This window comes from Crocuta crocuta, unplaced genomic scaffold (assembly GCF_008692635.1).
Source record: "Crocuta crocuta isolate KB4526 unplaced genomic scaffold, BGI_CrCroc_1.0 scaffold24, whole genome shotgun sequence".
Lineage (NCBI taxonomy): Eukaryota > Metazoa > Chordata > Mammalia > Carnivora > Hyaenidae > Crocuta > Crocuta crocuta.
Window position 1 is genome coordinate 11,913,902 of NW_027530974.1, and position 19,244 is coordinate 11,933,145.

At 42.0% G+C, this 19,244-nt stretch overlaps 1 protein-coding gene across 3 annotated transcripts in view; it reads left to right on the top strand.

Annotated features, from left to right (window-relative positions):
• Positions 1 to 12,242: 12,242 nt before the first annotated feature.
• SIRT5 (sirtuin 5) overlaps positions 12,243 to 19,244 on the top strand; it is a 60,368-nt gene continuing 53,366 nt past the window's right edge. The window contains exon 1 of one of the 3 annotated variants that reach the window (XM_077770110.1): positions 12,243 to 12,343. In XM_077770110.1, the coding sequence (XP_077626236.1) occupies positions 12,316 to 12,343 (28 nt within the window). In that variant the 5' untranslated portion in view covers positions 12,243 to 12,315. The remainder of the gene's footprint in view (positions 12,344 to 19,244) is intronic. The other 2 variants (XM_077770111.1, XM_077770115.1) reach the window with 2 other exon arrangements.

Genomic DNA, 19,244 nt, shown 5'->3' on the forward strand with positions numbered 1-19,244 from the left:
CAATAACCTTGCAAGGTGAGTGCTATTACTACCTCCATGCCACAAATCAGGAAACTGAGGCATGCAGGGATTAAGTAACTTGTTGGAAACCACCTAAGTCCATTCATTTGGTTCAGTCTCCGTTTCAATTAAAATCTTACAGTTGAAATTTTTTAGAGAATAATTTTTCTTTTCTTATTGAAGGGTGGAATATTTTCAGCCCAACTGGGAGGCACTGGGGTTTGATCTGAGCATTTCTAAAAAAAATGTTTTTAATGTTTATTTATTTTTGAGAGAGAGAAACAGAGTGTGAGCAGGGGAGAGGCAGAGGGAGACACAAAATCTGAAGCAGGCTCCAGGCTCTGAGCTGTCAGCACAGAGCCCGATGTGGGGCTCGAACTCACAAACCATGAGATCATAACCTGAGCCGAAGTTGGCGCTTAATGGACTGAGCCACCCAGGCGCCCCTGATCTGAATGTTTTGACTTTGTAGCTATAAATATGCCTTTTCTTTGGTGTTATCTGTCTTATTTTAGCAACAGCCAATCCACAGAAACTAGCCATAGGTTCTCTCCTCTGAGCACTGTTAGAAGCCTTAGGAAATTCAAGGGAAAACTCATGGTTGATTCAGCTCATTCATTTGCTGTTTGTTGAACACGGGCAAAATGCTGGCACTTTGCCAGAATTAGACCCACTTCTGATAAAACAGAGCAGCATGTGAACTTCTAAAGCAGTGTGATGAAATTAAAGTCCGATGACTGAGGAAGGCTCGTCCTCAGTCATGAGACTCCAAGTGTAGATGCAGGGCTTGGCCAGAAACAAAGTGTTCTGCCTCCAGCGTGACTCATTTTCCCCTGGAATGATCACCTTTGCCTTCCTGGAGAAATCTAATAATGAAATTCACAGGAGTGGTTTCCTACTACTGTGCCTGATATAGCTTAGAATACGCTTTAAATATTCTCAGTGATTTACCAGAAAAGCACTGCTGTTCTAATAATTACTGAAATAGAAAGCCTTAAACCATACAGTCATTCAAAATGCTGGAAGTACAAAGCGTTCTAGTGTTTAGTGATTAATTAACCTTTCACTTTCCCCCCTTTAAAACTGAAAATTATTGCATAAAACACACAAACAGCCCTAGCTGTCGCACATCTATTTTGTGATGAAGTGAATTTTATTATTTCAGAAAATAAGAAAATGGTTTCCTAATTTAATTTTCAGGATTAATGCTTGAGGTTTTGAAAACAGACTAAAACTGACTGCTGTTTATCCAGGGGTGCCTGGGTGGCTCAGTCATAAGCCTCTGACTCTTGATTTTGGCTCAGGTCATGATTTCCTGGTTCAAGAGTTCGAGTCCCATGTCATAGGGCTCCTTGCTGATGACTCAGAACCTGTTTGAAATTCTCTCTCTATCTCTCAAAATAAATAAACTTAAAAAAACTGACTGTTGTTTACACATAAATGTGCTTTTAAAAAATATGATGCTATCTTAAGAGTAATCTTATCATGCTTGGGTAACGAAAACATCAAGATAATGAAATCCAGTGGAAGGAATGGTTAATCTGTAGAAATTCATTTTATGGGCAACTTTGAACTAATTTTTTTGAATGTCAATTTATTTTGAGAGAGAGAGTACACCCAAGGGAAGGGCAGAGAGAGAGAGAGAGAGAGGGAGAGAATCCCAGGAGACTCTGAGCTGTCAGAGCAAGCCATACGTGGGGCTCAATCTCACAAACCGTGAGAGCATGAACCTGAGTTGAAATCAAGTCTGCCGTTTAACTGACTGAGCCACCCAGGTGCCCCTGAACAAANGGCAATTTTGATTGGAATTGCGTTGACTGTGTAGATAGCTTGAACAAATTTATTCTTAAAAAAATAATAAATTGGGGCACCTGGGTGTCATGAAGCCAGTACGTAAGTAAGTAGGTACATAAATAAGTACATAAGCAAGTAAGTAAGCAAGTAAATAAATAAATAAATAAGTGCCCTTGTGCTCACGTGGCTTGTCCTCCAAGTCTGCTACTTTCTTCTTCACAAGGCTCCCCTGATGCTTCATAAAGTTCAATTTTACCCAATTCTTTTGGACTGTAAGTGCTTTTAATCATCCTAAAGAACAACCCATTGACGCCTCATCAGTTATTATCAAAGCTAGAACGTTTGGCCAAATTTTGAAAACTTCTGGGCACATAGTGATTCCTCAACAGATGTTTGCTGATGTTCCTACCAACCTCACAGCAGAAACCAGTCCACCAAGGCAGAATGAGGTGCTTAGCCCTCAATGTTCACCTACTGGCTTGGGACCTTGGGCAAGTCACATTACTTCATTTATTTATTTATTCAACAAACTTTCCTTGATCATTCATCCATGCCAGTCACCAACTCCTCCACTTCCACACCCCTTCCTGGGTACTAGGGACACAATAGTGACAAGACAGGAATGGGCCCTTTCTTCATAGACCCTTATTGAGGGAATCTCAATGCATCAGAATCCCCCCTAGGCCTTGTTATAAAAAAGGTTGCTGGGCTCCACCCCTAGAGCTTCTGATTTAGTAGGTCTAAGGTTGGGTCTGATACCTGGCATTTCTAACAAGTTCCCAGATGATGGTGTTGATGATGATGATGGCAGTGGTTGTGATGCTGCTGGCCTGGAAACCCTACTTTGAGAACCACTGCTCTGAGAGAACTAGAGTCCTAACAGTGCACGTGCTATGATAAATAGTCTATGAGGACAGAAGACGCTTCCCCAGACACAGCAGATTCGGTCAATACCAGGACCTTCACATCTCTGAAGTTGTAAACACCGACTCTTCTTTTTATACTTCAATGTCTCCCAAATCAAAATGCATTTGATGAAATACCGTGATGATATTTTTGTCTGAATGTTTATTTATTTATTTTGAGAGAGAGAGAGAGAGAGAACACGAGCAGGAGAGAGGGGCAGAGAGAGAGAAGGGAGAGAGAATTCCAAGCAGGCTCCACAACTCGGGGCTCAATCTCATGATGGTGAGATCGTGACCTGAGCTGATGTTGAGAGTCAGATGCTCAACCGACTGAGCCACCTGGGTGCCCCAGGTGAAACACTGTAACAACATTTAAGCAGACACAGTAATCAAGACAACTCGGTACTGGCACAAGGATAGACGTAGTTCGATGGATTAGGATTGAGAGTCCAGAAATGGATCCACATGTCTGTGCTCAATTGATCTTTAATAAGAGTGTTAAAACCATTCAATGGGGGAAAGAATGGTCTTTTCAACAAATAGTGCTGGGATGAAACATGGAAAAAAATTAAGTTAGACCCCATCCCATACCATATACAAAAAACTACCTTGGGGCATCTGGGTGGCTCAGTCAGTTAAGCGTCCAACTTCAGCTCAGGTCATGATCTCATGGTTCATGGGTTTAAGCCCCGCGTTGGGCTCTGTGCTGACAGCTCAGAGCTTAGAGCCTGCTTTGGGTTCTGTGTCTCCCTCTCTCTCTGCCCCTCTCTTTCTCATGCTCTGCTCTCTCTGTCTCTCAAAAAGTGAATAAAGGTTAAAAAAATTGTCTTAATTAACTCAAAGTAGATCAAAGGCCTAGTGTAAGAGCAACTATAAAACTTTTGTTTTTTATTTTTAACAACTATATAAAACTTTATTTTCATTTTTAAAATTACTTCCCATTATTTTATCTTAATGTTTATTTTGTTTTTGAGAGAGAGAGAGAGAGGGAGGGAGGGAGGGGCAGAGACAGACTGAGGGACAGAGGATCTGAAGCAGGCTCCAGGCTCCGAGCTGTCAGCACAGAGCCCAATGCGGGGGCTTGAACTCACAACCTGTGAGATCATGCCCTGAGCCAAAGTCAGATGCCTAACTGACTGAGCCACCCAGGCACCCCATAACATCTATAAAACTTTTAGATAAAAATATAGAGATGAGTCTTCATGATCTTGGAATTGGCAAAGGATTCTTATATAAAATCAAAAGCAGGAAAAACAAAAGGAAAACAGGTAGATTAGATTTCATCAAAATTAAAACCTTTTCTACTCAGAATGGGAGAAAATATCTGAGAGTCATAGCTCTGGTAAGGGAATTAAATCTGCACTAGGTAAGGAGCTCTCGCAACTCAAAAATTTAAAGATAATCTAATGTAAAAATGAACACATATTTCTCAAAAAAAGATACACAGATGGCCAACAAGCACATGACAAGACATTCAGCCTGGTCAAGGCTGGTGGTGGGAGTCCAGAAGGGGAAAGAGGGAGTGACAGCTAAAAAGTGCAGGATTTATTTTTGAGGTTACGAAAATGGTCCCATATTGACTGTGGTAATAGTGGTAACATATCTGTGACTATACTCAAGACCACAGAACTGTGTGCTTTTTTCCCTAATGTTTATTTATTTTTGAGAGAGAGACAGAAATCACGTGGGAGAGGGCAGACAGAGAGGGAGACACAGAATCGGAAGCAGGCTCCAGGTTCCGAGCTGTCAGCACAGAGCCCCATACGGGACTCGAACCCATGAACCGCAAGACCATGAACTGCATAACAGAGAGAGAGAGAGACAGAGTGAGAACAGAGGAGGGGCACAGAGACAGGGAGGCACAGGATCTGAAACAGTCTCCAGGCTCTGAGCTGTCAGCACAGAGCCTGATGCAGGGCTCAAACTCACAAGCTGTGAGATCATGACCTGAACTGGTGTTGGACACCTAACCCGCTGAGCCACCCAGGTGTCCCAGAAAGCACTGTGCTTTTAAGATACAATTTAAGATCAAGCTCTGTATCGTCAAGCAAAATTTTATTGCTGAGGAAAAATTTGCAATTGAAGAAAATCCCAACAAACCGTGTTAGAAGAAAGACTGGCTTATCTTCCCCTTTTTACATAAAGTGACGTTATAAAACCACTATTTCGTGAAGAGGTAATCAAAGAATAGACTGCAGCCAAAAAATGTAGAGGAGTGTCATAAATTTATTTTAAAAAAATGTCATGTTAACTTTCTAGATTTGTAGGATCTGTCAGCTTTATAGGATTGTGATTTGTTGTGATTTCTTTTCTCATTCTAAATATTTCACTATATATATATATAAAAATTCATAAACTGGCTGCACCAGTTTACATTCCCACCCACAGTGTAGGAGGGTGCCCATTTCTCCACATCCTCACCAGCATCTAGAGTCTCCTGATTTGTTCATTTTAGCCACTCTGACCAGCGTGAGGTGGTATCTCAGTGTGGTTTTGATTTGTATTTCCCTGATGATGAGGGATGCTGAGTATATATATATATGTATATATATATATATATTTAGAGAGAACATGTGATCAGGGGAGGGGCAGAGGGGGAGAGGGCTAGAATCTCAAGGAGACTCAATGTGGAACCCAACGTGGGGCTTGTTCCCAGGGCCACAAGACCATGACCTGAGCCAAAATCAAGAGTTGGATGCGTAACCAACTGAGCCACCCAGATGCCCCTAAATATTTACTTTTTTTTTTAAATATTTTATTTATCTCTAGGAGAGAGAGAGACAGACAGCGTGAGCAGGGGAGGGTCAGAGAGAGAGGGAGACACAGACTCTGAAATAGGCTCCAGGCTCTGAGCTGGTAGTCAGCACAGAGCCTGACGCGGGGCTCGAACCCATGAACCTCGAGATCATGACCTAAGCGAAAGTCGGACGCTTAACCGACTAAGCCACCCAGGCGCCCCTAAATATTTACTTTTATATTTAATTTTGTGGTCATAATTTTGTTCTTTTTCTTAAGAGAATCTCCGCATATTATATATAAGCCTCAGCCCTCACAAAACCCAGATCCATCCTGTGTCCCAGTTAACTGAGGTACTAAAAAGCTAAAAATCCGCTCCTTATGCAATGTCCCATTACAAATTAGGCCAGTCATGTTGTCCAGTATAGCCTACCAGGGGCTCTGCAATGAGCTTAGATGACGTCATCATGATAACAAAATGCCAACAACAGATCCTTCTTGTTGGAATATTCACTATGGATTTAAAGCTCAAAGATGAAAACCCCAGAGAGGTTGAATTCCTGAATTTTTAAGTTCAAGTTCAAAGGAATTAGTCTAATATTTTCACCCTTATGAATGAAAGCCTAAAGTCCAAATTTCTTAGGATAATTTTGTTTTATTTTATTTTATTTTAAATAGTTTATTGTCAAGTTGGTTTGCATGTAACACCCAGTGCTCATCCCCACAAGTGCCCTCCTCTATGCCCATCTCCCCCCTGCCCCTCTCCCCTACCCCCATCAGCCCTCCGTTTGTTCTCAGCGTTCAAGAGTCTCTCATGGTTTGCCTCCCTCCCTCTCCCCAACTATTTTTCCCCTTCTTCTCCCCCCCATGGCCCTCCCTTAAGTTTCTCCTAATCCACCTATAACTGAAAACATATGGTATCTGTCTTTCTCTGCCTGACTTATTTTGCTCAGCATAATACCACTTCTTGATTCTTAATCATTTGTTTTTCCTATGCACTAATGCTAAACTCTTATTTTATCTATTAAGTATTTTTCAAGATAATTATCATATCAAGGAGTTATCATTCTTTGTATTTTCCTTATGTTGTAGTGTTTACAGTACATGTTCAACAAGTAATTGAATGTATTNTCATAGGGGAGTTCTAGTGTTAATTTTTTGAGGAACCTCCACACTGTTTTCCAGAGGGGCTGCACCAGTTGACATTCCCACCAACAGTGGAGGAGGGTGCCCGTTTCTCCACATCCTCGCCAGCATCTAGAGTCTCCTGATTTGTTCATTTTAGCCACTCTGACCAGCATGAGGTGGTATCTCAGTGTGGTTTTGATTTGCATTTCCCTGTTGAGGAGAGATGCTGAGCATCGTTTGATGTGTCTGTTGGCCATTTGGATGTCCTCTTTGGAGAAGTGTCTGTTCATGTCTTCTGCCCATTTCTTCACTGGATTATTTGTTTTTCGGGTGTGGAGTTTGATGAGTTCCTTGAGATTTTGGATACTAGCCCTTTATCTGATATGTCATTTGCAAATATCTTTTCCCATTCCATCGGTTGTCTATTAGTTTTATTGATTGTTTCCTTTGCTGTGAAAAAGCCTTTTATCTTGATGAGATCCCAGTACTTCATTTTTGCTCTTGAACTTAAAATGGATAAAGGACCTGAGTGTGAGACAGGAAACCATCAAAATCCTAGAAAAGAAAGCAGGAAACAACCTCCTTGACCTCAACCACAGCAATTTCTTACTTGACACATCCCCAAAGGCAAGAGAATCCATAGGATAATTTTAAACGAAATGAACAGTCTTCCCAATGTCTCCTAGTCCATTCTGACCAGGGTTTCTTGGAGCCTGGGTGGCTGGAGGGGCTCCTCTGGGACACCCAGCCTGAAATAAGTGTGCTCCTCCAAGATATCCAATATGGCACCCATCAGACTACTTTTCGGAAAGTCCAAAGTGCGCAACAAGAGACAAGGCTTTGGGCGGCCCCGACCCCACACCTACTCACTGGAAAAACAGATACAAACAACCAAAAGCCAAATTCTTGCCTTTAGAACAGTCATCCAGGCTCTCTGAAAAATATGTTCCAGAAACCAGCATCTTAACCCATAGCTTCATGGAGGGAGAAAGGACAGAGAAGTCTCTGTGTCAGCTTCCCCAGGGAAAAACTAGTTAATCCCAGTTAGTTGCAACCCATGAGTTGTGCACTTTGTTTCTTTGGGAGACCCTTCCTAGCAAGAAATTAGTGGTGGTATGTTCCCCCATTGTGGGCACGAGGGCGGGGGTGTTCCTCGCTCTGTCCCTGCTTCCTTCCAAGGAGGAGCCATAAAGTCATCTTCACTGTCTTGCATCACTTAGAAATTTGCAACTGCCTGTTACATCACCTTCTTTTAGTTCCCTCCCTCTCCTCCTGCCCTGCATATTGAAGAACTCAAACACTCGATTCCCCCTTTGAGTCTTAATCATTTAAAGCTCGAGGTTAAAACACAAAGACTCTGTACCACTGGTAGAGTGGATCTCACTGGTAGTTGAAAGTTCCAACCTGCCGACCTGACTGGGAAAAAACCCCACGCACAATAAAAGGTAGCAACTGCTTCTTCCGGCCATAATGATCAAAAGTTCTTTTCTTAAAAAAAAAGATGGGGGGCACCCGGATGGCTCAGTCTGTTAAGCGTCTGACTCTTGATCTCCGCTCGGGTCATGATCTCACAGTTCATGGAATCGAGCCCTGAGGCTGACAGCACGGAACCTGCTTGGGGTTCTCTCTCCCCTTCTCTCTCTACCCCTCCCCGTCTTGTGCATGCTCTCGCTCTCTCTCCCCCCCAAAAATAAATAAACTTAAAAATAAAAAACTACTCTCTGAGCTCCACCCCAGGAAAATTAAATCAGAATTGGGGGCGATGCAGATGGGTGAAGAGGTGGAAGGATACAGGTATCTGTTCAATCAGTTTCCCCGGGGAAAATGGAGTGCAGCGCCAGGGTCAAGAACTGTGTAGCCCCTGCTAGGACCTGCTGCAGCCACTGATCACCCCAACCCCCACTATTCCTTGGCTTCCTCATTTTGATGAGACACACCGTCCAGTAGCCTCTTAAGAAAGGTGCATAGGGTGTAAATTTCCTGAGTCTTTAAATGCCTGGAATGTCACTGATTGGATGAACCAGTAGTTCACTAGGTGAACTAATGAGCTCATGCTTTGCATGTGTATAGAAGTTTATGTGGAAAATAATGACTCTTCAGAACTGTGGGTATCAGGAATCCTGGTGGCTCTGGCTCTCAGAGAATCCTGAGGAGTCATGGAGAAGCCTCATGCTGCTCTATGTCTCAGTCCTTTCATTGGAACCTACTTTCTCCTCCAAATGTGTTGGAAGATCCTGTTTAGTCAGGAGGCGCACATCAGACGTTTATAAATTGTTTTCTTATTAATTTCCTTCCCTCTGCTTTCTCTATGTTCATTTTCTGGGACTGCTACTACTTTATCTGACCTCTGGAATTGAGCCTTCGGGTAATTTTTTTTTCTCGCTCTCATGTTTTCTATTATCTTTTTCCGAGATGACTCTTTTCCAACCTCACCACCGAATTTCTTCTTTCACTCAACCTACTTAATCTCTTTTGAATGCTCTTTCAACAAACATAGCAAAACATTTTCTCTGGAAGTGCGCAAGCTGATTTTGACGTTTATATGGGAAAACAAACAAGAAAGACCATAAAAATTCTAAGAGGAAGTATGCTGTGAAGGAACAAAGCCCTATCAGATATTAACACATTTGCAAAGCCTTAGTAATAAGAACAATGTGGTATTATGCATGAAAAGACACATGGGTCCTTGGGGCAGAACAGAGAGTCCAGAAATAAATTCAATAGATTATGGGTAAATTTCATGTATTACACAAGTACCATCTTTAATCAGCAGAGTAAAGATGAACTTTTTCGTGAAAGATATTGCAGTCACTGGGTAGCCATTTGGAATAAACTAAAGTTGGATCTATGCTCTATCTATCTATCTATCTATCTATCTATCATCTATCTATCTATCTCTAGAAATCAAAACAAAGCAAAGGGCAAAGAAGACGGAGTTCATGGAAGAAAGAACTATAAATAACCCTTAAGCATATAAACAACTTCACTGTAATAAGAAAAATATAAATGCAAACTGTACCAGAATTCCCCCTCCCAAAAAGTCAGGTTATTTTCCCTCCTAAAAAATCTAAAAATTTGCTATTATCATACTTTGTTGGGAAGGCTCAGAAGAAATAGGCACTTCCAGGGGCGCCTGGGTGGCTTAGTCGGTTAAGCGTCCGACTTTCGCTTAGGTCATGACCTCGCGGTTCGTGGGTTCGGGCCCCGCGTCGGGCTCTGTGCTGACTGCCAGCTCAGAGCCTGGAGCCTGTTTCAGTCTGTGACTCCCTCTCTCTCTGACCCTCCCCTGCTCACGCTGTCTCTCTCTCTCTCCTAGAAATAAATAAAAAACATTAAAAAAAATTTTTAAAAAAAAGAAAGAAATAGGCACTTCCATATTTTATTGGTGCAAAACTGTACAACCCCCTTTGGGGGGGAATCTGGTGATATTTACCAAAATTAGAGACACATATACCCTTGGACACAGCAATCTGCTCTTCTGGGAATATATCCTATACAATCTTCTACGTAATAATGCAAGAACACATGTACAAGTTTATTGATTGTGGTGTGATTTTTAGAATGTAACCATGTATTTAGCAGGCAAGTACTAATTCAATAAATGAAGGCACACCCAATTCAATGGAATAGTATGCAGCTATAAAAAGGAATGTGGTAAATCCCTACAGATGTGAGGAGATCTATCCATGGGTTACACCATTAAAACATAAAAAGGACGGTGTATATAGAATATTATTTGATTGAATGTAGACAGTACACTACACTTAGTTGAATAAAAATAACAGTTGTATTTGTCTGCACTTGTAGAGGACACTGGAAATATATAAATAAGAAAGTAATAAAAAGATTCTCTTTGGGAGGAATCATTAATCAGTATTCAATTTCTCTAAGGCTACCAAATAGATTTGAGTGACTCATGAGTTTTTGTGTTTGTTATTCTGTTTCCTGAATTATTAACTTTGGTCTCTGTATCGGTTAGGAACGCTTTCAACTACAAGCAACAAAAAAATTAAAAGCAGTCTCTTTTTCTCAGGTAACAAGGAATATGGTAATAAGCAGATGCTAGACATTAGTTAGAGGGGGCATCTTTACAGTTCTTTTCAGCCTCTCCCTCATGACCATCAGATTGTTACCCCAAGTCCAAGTATCACATCTGCACTCACAGCAAGAAAAAAATGATAGAATAGGTCGTTTTTTATATTCCTGATGCTTTCATCAACAAAGCAAGACTTTTCTAGAACCCCCTTTAACAGACTGCCCCCACACCAGGTCTTTCGGCTTCCCAAAGAGGGAGCCAACCAATGGTTTGGACCATTGATGATTCGTCACCTAGAACTGGGCACATTACTACCTTGAGTAAATTTAGGGTTCTATTCAATGCACTGGAGGAGGCTTACTGGCTTCTTTTGCGGAACCTCAATTACCAGTGTGGTGTGGTAGAGTCTGGGGCCCCATCCGGTTCCCCCAGGAGAGAAGCCTTCTACAGAGGTCTGCCTTGGAGCCAGCGTGGCTAGGGGTGAGGGCCCGAGGGAGGAGGGTCGGCAGCCAGACCAGTCCGTTCCCAGGCAGTCAATCCTCTTGACAACAACCCCCCACGCCTCAGGACCATCGTTCAGTTCCTGTTATCTTTAAGGCAGTGGTTTTCAACTGGGAGCCATGTTGGGAGCCATGTTGTTCCTCAGGAGGGCTGCCAAACTTAGCGAATAAAGATACAGGGCGCCCAGCTAAATGTGAACTTCAGATAAACGAGTAATGTGTTAGGGTATGTTCCAAATATCGCAATATTTATCTGAAATTCACATTTAACCAGACATCTGATGTTTTATCTGGCGCGTTGGAGATCCCCAGAGGATATCTGGCAACACCGACAGACATTTCTGGTTGTCACAATTCCAGGGGGCGGGTGGGGGTGCGGGCCGGGCCCGAAGACAGTCCTTACCACAAAGAGTGATCTGGTCTAAAATGCCAATGGCACCGAGGTTGAGAAAAATGGTTCCAGAGCGAAGCCTTTTCCTTTCAGCTTCTCCAAAGAAGAAAGCTCCAGACTCTTGCTTGATATTTTGTGCCCGGGGTGGGGCGCATGCATTTATTTTTGAAATAGTAGCATGATCTCTTTTCTGTGGCTCCATTAGAGACTCGAACGTTCTGTCTTCTTCTTTGTTTTCTTTTATATGTAATAAGCAACCCAAGGAAGAGCTGGCCGAGAAGAAGATGGCATTTATGTCATGTTCAGGACCACGAAGGCCAGCCTGCATATACCCCTTGAGCCTTTTCTTGGTAAAGCCCACGTTCAGCACCAGCCTCACAAAGAGCCTTGAGGAGCTGGGGCGCAGGGTGGAGGGGGCTTGNGCAGCTGCACTTCTCATGAAGAGACGCTTTCTTTGCAGACCCAGGGGAGGGAGGGGAGCAGAGGGCAGAAGGTGTGGATAGGATGACATGGCTGTTAATCAAACAATTTTTCAGAGAGTAGGCGAGGAAGGAAGCAGACGGGTGGGGAAGGCTCGGAGTGGTTTCTGGTTATGAGATGTGTATAAATTCGCGGGAGGTTATTTGAGGGTATTTATCCAAGCCCTATTCACAGTTGTCCTTGAAATGAATACCAGAACATTAGAATTCAGGGGCGATCGCTCTGCTTTCTGCAGCCACCGGGCCCCACTTCCTTCCCGCCCGGCAGATCCTGTGTCTCACACATGCTGGTGTGTGTGCAAACAGAGCGAACATAGACCGTTACCCACCCAACCCGCACACCTTGATGTCCCTAAGGAAAAAAGAAATTACTGGTAGGTTTTTCTCCCTTTATTTTATTAATTCTTAAAATAAATACAAACCTTTTTTCTTCTTTTTTTTAACCAGTAACTGCTGACTCCAGGATAGAGATTAAGGGTTTGGGGGGTGAGGGAGGGTTTTTTTAATTTATTTTTTTAGAATTTAAATGTAAAAACCAATTCAGGCATTCATTAAGGCAAGCAAGATGAATCAGGCTTTTGGTTATATAAAAGCTCGGCTTTTTCTGCGAGATCTGTCTCTGCATTTTGCTGCTTGCTGGAGAAAAGAATGCCTAGAACATAAGGGGCAGTACGGACAGCTTCATAAACACTGGAAAAGCCCCTTTTAGGCTCAGCTACAGCCTTGCACCGACTATATAATAAACCTGAGTGGGTGAGGGGTGAGGGGCTGCTGGAGTGAGGGGCTGGCCACCCCTCCCTTCTCTGTGACCATGCATCGTTTGTGGGTACAGGAAAGTCACTGGGTAGAGTGCCAATTAATATGTGTCGTTTCCATCTCAAGTTTAGTGACTTAATATATTTCTCTCGTTTTGGGAAAATATTGTAAACTAAACTGAAATATATTAAAAAAGAAAAAGACCTTGATCTTATCATACACTGTAAAGGCAGTAGAGATACCTAAGGGAAAAACAAAACAAAGCAAAACAACAACAACAAAAAAACCCTCAGAAAATGTCAAAAATATAAAAATAAAGAATAGAGAAAATAATAATGGAACCCTGCTTGAACACATAGTTGAGCATCCACAGAGGCAGCCTCTGCCCTTGAGCTATTTCTTTCCAGGGTTTTCTCTAAGCTTAGTTTATGGATTGAAGTGTTGCAGTGACTTTTTATTTTTTAAATTTTCTTAATGTTTATTTTTTAGAGAGAAAGAGAGTGAACGTGAGCAGGGGAGGGGCAGAGACAGGGAGACAGAGGATCTGAAGCAGGCTCTGTGCTGACAGCAGAGAGCCCCATGCGGAGCTCGAACTCACAGCCAGTGAGATCATGACCTGAGCCAAAGTTAGAGGCTTAACCCACTGAGCTACCCAGGCACCCTTGTGGTGACTTTTTAAATGATAGGTTGCATCTGGCTTGCTATTTAAAAAATAGCAATTGCTATCTGACAAACACATTGCACAGAATGTACATAATTCCACTTAATGATCCAACACCCTGATGTGAGGAAGATACTGTTGTGACTTCCCATTTGAAAGATGAGCAATGGACTTTCTTACTTGCCACAGAGTTAGTAAGTGGCAGAATGAGGCATCTTCTACTTTTTTCACTTACTATTTATTGAACATGACCTTTTCCGTGTTGTAACTCTAATATCATTGTAATGGTCCAATATTTTGAGTTGCTCTCTCACAATTTTTTAGCTATCATTGGACACTGGGGTTACTTCCAGTTTCTTATGGTCATAGATAATGTTGGACGTTTTTTTTCTTTCATAGTTTATTGTCAAGTTGGTTTCCATATAACACCCAGTGCTCATCCCCACAAGTGCCCTCCTCCATGCCCATCACCCCCCTTCCCCTCCCCCCACCCCNTTTCTACCCATTTCTGCACTGGGTTATTTGTTTTTTGGGTGTGGAGTTTGGTGAGTTCCTTATAGATTTTGGATACTAGCCCTTCATCTAATACATAGTTTGCCACTATCCTTTCCCATTCCATCAGTTGCCTATTGGTTTTATTGATTGTTTCCTCTGCTGAGAAAAAGCTTTTTATCTTGATGAGGTCCCAGTACTTCATTTTTGCTCTTGATTCCCTTGCCTTTGGGGATGTGTCAAGTAAGATATTGCTGCGGTTGAGGTCAAGGAGGTTGTTTCCTGCTTTCTCCTCTAGGGTTTTGATGGTTTCCTGTCTCACANTAATGCAGGAATGAATCCCACTTGATCATGGTGGATAATTCTTTTTATGTGCTGTTGGATTCAATTTGCAAGTATCTTGTTGAGGATTTTTGCATCTGTATTCATCAAGAACGTTGGCCTGTAGTTCTCTTTATTTGCTGGGTATCTGTCTGGCTTGAGAATCAAAGTGATGCTGGCTTCACAGAATGAGTCCAGAAGTTTTCCNTTGAGAAGCCTGGCCAGAGGTTTATCAATTTTGTTTATTTCTTCAAAAAACCAACTCTTGGTTTCATTAATCTGTTCAACTGGTTTCTTTTGGATTCTGTATTGTTTATTTCTGCCCTGATTTTTATTATTTCTTCTTCTACTGGGTTTGGGGTGTTCTTGGTTGCTCTCTTTCTAGTTCCTTTAGGTGAGCTGTTAGATTTTGCACTTGCACTTTTTCTAATTTCTTGAAATAGGCCTGGAGTGCAATGTACTTTCCTCTTAGGACTGCCTTTGCCACATCCCATAGAGTTTGGATTGTTGTATTTTCGTTTTCATTGGTTTCCATATATTTTTAAATTTCTTCTCTTATTGCCTGATTGGTCCATTCGTTCTTTAGTAGGGTGTTCCTTGACCTCCATGTTTTTGGAGGTTTTCCAGACTTCTTCCTGTGATTGATTTCAAGTTTCATTGCATTGTGATCTGAAAGTGTGCATGGTATGATCTCAATTCATTATATTTATTGAGGGCTGCTTTATGTCTCAGTATGTGATCTATCTTGGAGAATGTGCCATGTGCACTTGAGAAGATGTGAATTCCATGGCCTCAGGATGTAGAGTTCTAAATATATCTGCCAGATCCATCTGGTCCAATGTGTCATTCAAGTCCATTGTTTCTTTAGTGATTTTCTGTCTAGTTGATTTATCCATTGCTGTAAGTGGAGTATTAAATTCCCTTGTTATCAGCACATTCTTATCCATAAGATTCTTTCTGTTTGTGATTAATTGTTTTATGTATTTCGATACTTCCGTATTCGGTGTGTAGACATTTATAATTGTTAGCTCTTCCTGATGAATTGACCCTGCAATTATTATATAATGCCCTTCTTCATCCCTTGTTACCACCTTTACTTTATAGCCAGTTTGTCTGATATAAGTATGACTACTCCAGCTTTCTTTTGACTTCTAGTAGCATGATAGATATTCCTGTGTCCCCTTACTTTCAATCTGAAGGTGTCCTTAGGTCTAAAATGAGTCTCTTATAGACAGCAAATAGATGGGTTTTGTGTCTTTTTATCCATTCTGCTACCTATGTCTTTTGATTGGAGCATTTAGTCCATTTACATTCAGTGTTATTATTGAAAACTATTGGTTTGGAGTCATTGTGTTCTTTCTAAGAGTCATGCTTGTAGTGGTGTCTCTGGTACCTTGCCTTCCTTGCAACATTTCTCTCATAGAGTCCTCTCAGGATTTCTTGTAGGGCTAGTTTAGTGGTGATGAATTCTTTCAATATTTGTTTGTTTGGGAAGATTTTTCTCTCTCCTTCTATTCTGAGTGACAGGCTTGCTGGGTAGAGGATTCTTGGTTGCATATTTTTTCTGTTCATCACATTGAAGATCACCTGCCATTCCTTTCTGGCCTGCCAAGTTTCAGTAGATAGTTCTCTCACCACTCTGACAGGTCTCCCTTTGTATATTAGGGCCCTTTTCTCCCTAGCTGCTTTCAGAATTCTCTCTTTGTCCTTATATTTTGCCAGTTTCACTATGATGTGTTGTGCAGAAGGTTGATTCAAGTTACATCTGAGGGGAGTTCTCTGTGCCTCTTGGATTTCAATGTCTGTTTCCTTCCCCAGATTGGGGAAGTTCTCAGCTATAATTTGTTCAAGGACTCCTTCAGCGCCTTTCCCTCTCTCTTCGTCTTCTGGGATTCCTATGATACGGATACTGTTGCATTTGATTGTATCACTCAGTTCTCAAACTCTCCTTTTATCTCAGTTTATCTCTCTTTTTCTCAGCTTCCTCCTTTCTATAATTGTGTCCCCTAATTCACCTATTCTATTCTCTGCCTCTTCAATCCGTGCTTTAGATGCTTCCATTTTATTATGCACCTCATTTATAGCATTTTTTTAATTCATCACAACTATTTTAAGCTCCATAGTCTTTGTAGCAATAGCTTCTCTGATGTCTTCCAGACTGCCTTTTTCAAGCCCAGTAATTAACTTTATGACTACTGTTCTAAATTCTTGTTCAGTTATGTTGCTTATATCTGTTTTAATCAAGTCTTTAGCTGTAATTTCTTCCTGGAATTTCTTTAGAGGAGAGTTCTTTCATTTCATCATTTTGGCTAGCTTTCTGTCCCTTGTTAGTTTAAAAGCTTGTTATGCACTCAGCACCTGTGAGTACTGCTATATTAAAAAAGGCTCATTGACTATCCAGTGCCTGCCCGTTCAGGAAGTCTCTTGGTCTCTTGGTCTCTCTTGTTGAGACTTTGGTTATTTTATTTCCCTACTCATAGTGGTATTTGGGACTTTCCACCATGTGTACTTAGGCTTGTTTCTTGAGGTAGCCCTGGAAAAGAAAACAGACAGACAAACACACAGGGAACAAAGGCACACAAACACACAGACAAATCCAACAAACAAGCAAACTGAAAGGGGAAAAGAAAAAAAAAAGGAAAAGGAAAAAGAAAAAAACCAAAAGACAAAGGACAGTTAAAAGCATAAAACCAGAATTCCCTGCTACAAATAAAGAGTAGGCTGTATGCGGTGCTGATGGAAGAGCACATACAAAGAGAGAAATGACAGGGCGGGGAGAAAGCAAAATTGGACAATGACCAGGCAGAGAGCGTAAGAGGCTTAATTCAGAGAGAGAAAGAGTAGAATATGGTAGGAGGCAAGGAGAAAGAAATGAAGATAATGTTGCTCAGAGAAACTATATAGTCTGATTACTCCAGAGAGAGAGAGATAGGAAGGTAGCGGTGGAGGTGTAGACTATACATCTATAGAATGGATTAAATGTGACTGTTTGAGCAAACCAATGAGCAAAGTGCCCAGTCCAGCAGAGGGGAGGGATATGAATGAGACAAGGGAAAATATATATCTGAATAGAAAGAATTGATCTATAGTTAATCATGGCAGTGCATCCATGTTGGTCTTGCCCCGGGCTGTGGTTTAAAAAAAAAAAAAAAAAAAAAAAGCAGTTCTCTAGCAGTGATGGGCATGGTTTGGGGCAGGCAAGTCTTTTTTTTTTTTTAATGTTTTATTTATTTCTAGGAGAGACAGAGAGAGACAGCGTGAGCAGGGGAGGGTCAGAGAGAGAGGGAGTCACAGACCGAAACAGGCTCCAGGCTCCGAGCTGGCAGTCAGCACAGAGCCCGACGCGGGGCTTGAACCCACGAACTGCGAGATCATGACCTAAGCAAAAGGCGGACGCTTAACCAACTAAGCCACCCAGGCGCCCCAATGGGGTAGGCAAGTCTGAATCTCCACTGTGGTCCTGCAGCCGCTCCCTGAGGTCCCGCCTAGGTGGTTGTGGGAAGAAAAAGGGCGGCAGCCCAGTTCCTTCTCGAACCAAGCATTGCAAATCACTCTTTTGTGTCCAATCTCCCTATGCGGGCGAGCGTAGCCAAGGTGGACTGTGTTCTATGTCTCAAGCCCCGCCTAGTTTCAAGTTATTACTTCACGCACTTTACTGATACCGCCAGAAATATAGTCCCACAGGTCGGACCCCTTCCCAGCCGGGGATCAAGCTGGGAGAATAGCGGAGCATTTTCTCCTGGTCCCACCTGGGACCCAGCCGAAAGTCAGCACCACAGCTAGAAATAGCATCACTCTCTGTCCTGAGCCAAGGTTTTCTCTTCTCTCGGGACAGTTCTATGAGCAGTTTCAGCAGCTCTTTCTTTTCCCTTCGACTCACTGTGGCTCCTCGCAAAGGGGATTCTCTCCCCTCCCTCCATGACTCCAGTCCTGGCCTGTTTTTATCTTCCCCAGTTCACACTCACGCACCTATGAGGTTGTCTTCTTAGTGGACTCTGTCTCTTTTCTTCCCAGACTCCTGCGGTTCAGTGTCCTATGGCTTCAGGCCTTCTCTGTTTGAGAGATGGGGGCAAGCGAAATGCACGGAGCTCCCTACCTCTCTGCCATCTTGCCTCCTCTCCAGAAGGAATGTGTCTTGATGGAGTGAAGAGGTTTTATCTTATGAAAGGAAAACTTCCTTCCACTAGACAAGTGGACAAAACCACATGATCTTTCCAATAGGAAGATATTATTGCTTGAATCTGGGTCACTAAAATTATCACTGAATTTGTTCAGTTAATCAGTAAAGGCAATAGAATACTTTATCTTGAATGAAGATACCATCTGCGTCATGGGTACTCTCTTAGCAAGAGCAGCAACTCAGGAAATTCCTGGTGCCCACGATGCAGAGCAGTGGGCTGAAGAGCTAGGTCAGACCGGCCCAGACAGAGAGCTGAGCCGGAGGACCTCAACGTTGGACGTTCTTTACCTGTGATTATGAATAGCATGATGAGCATCTTTGAGCAAAATTATTTTTTGGATTTAGGTATTTGGAAGGATAGATTTCTAAAAGTGAAGATGGAATGTTGTTTTCTTTTATTGTCTTTGTTTTTTTTTTATTATTGAAGTATAACTAACATAAAATGTTATATTAGTTTCAGGTGTACAATATAGCGATTTGACAATTCTATACATTGAGTCAGTGTTCAATGATAAGTGTGCTCTTAATCCCCTCCATCTATTTTACCCATCCTCCCATCCACCTCCCCTCTGGTAACCACTAGTTTGTTCTCTATAGTTAAGTGTCTGTTTTTTGGTTTCTCTCTCTCTCTCTTTTTCTTTCGTTCATTTGTTTTGTTTCTTAAATTCCACATGAGTGAAATCATGTGGTGTTCATCTTTCTCTGACTGATTTATTTCACTTAGCATTATACTCTCTAGCTCCATCCATGTTATTGCAAATGGCAAGATTTCATTCTTTCTGTAGCCGAGTGATATTCCATTATATGTGTGTGTGTGTGTGTGTGTGTGTGTATTATATATATATAATCTCCACATCTTCTTTAT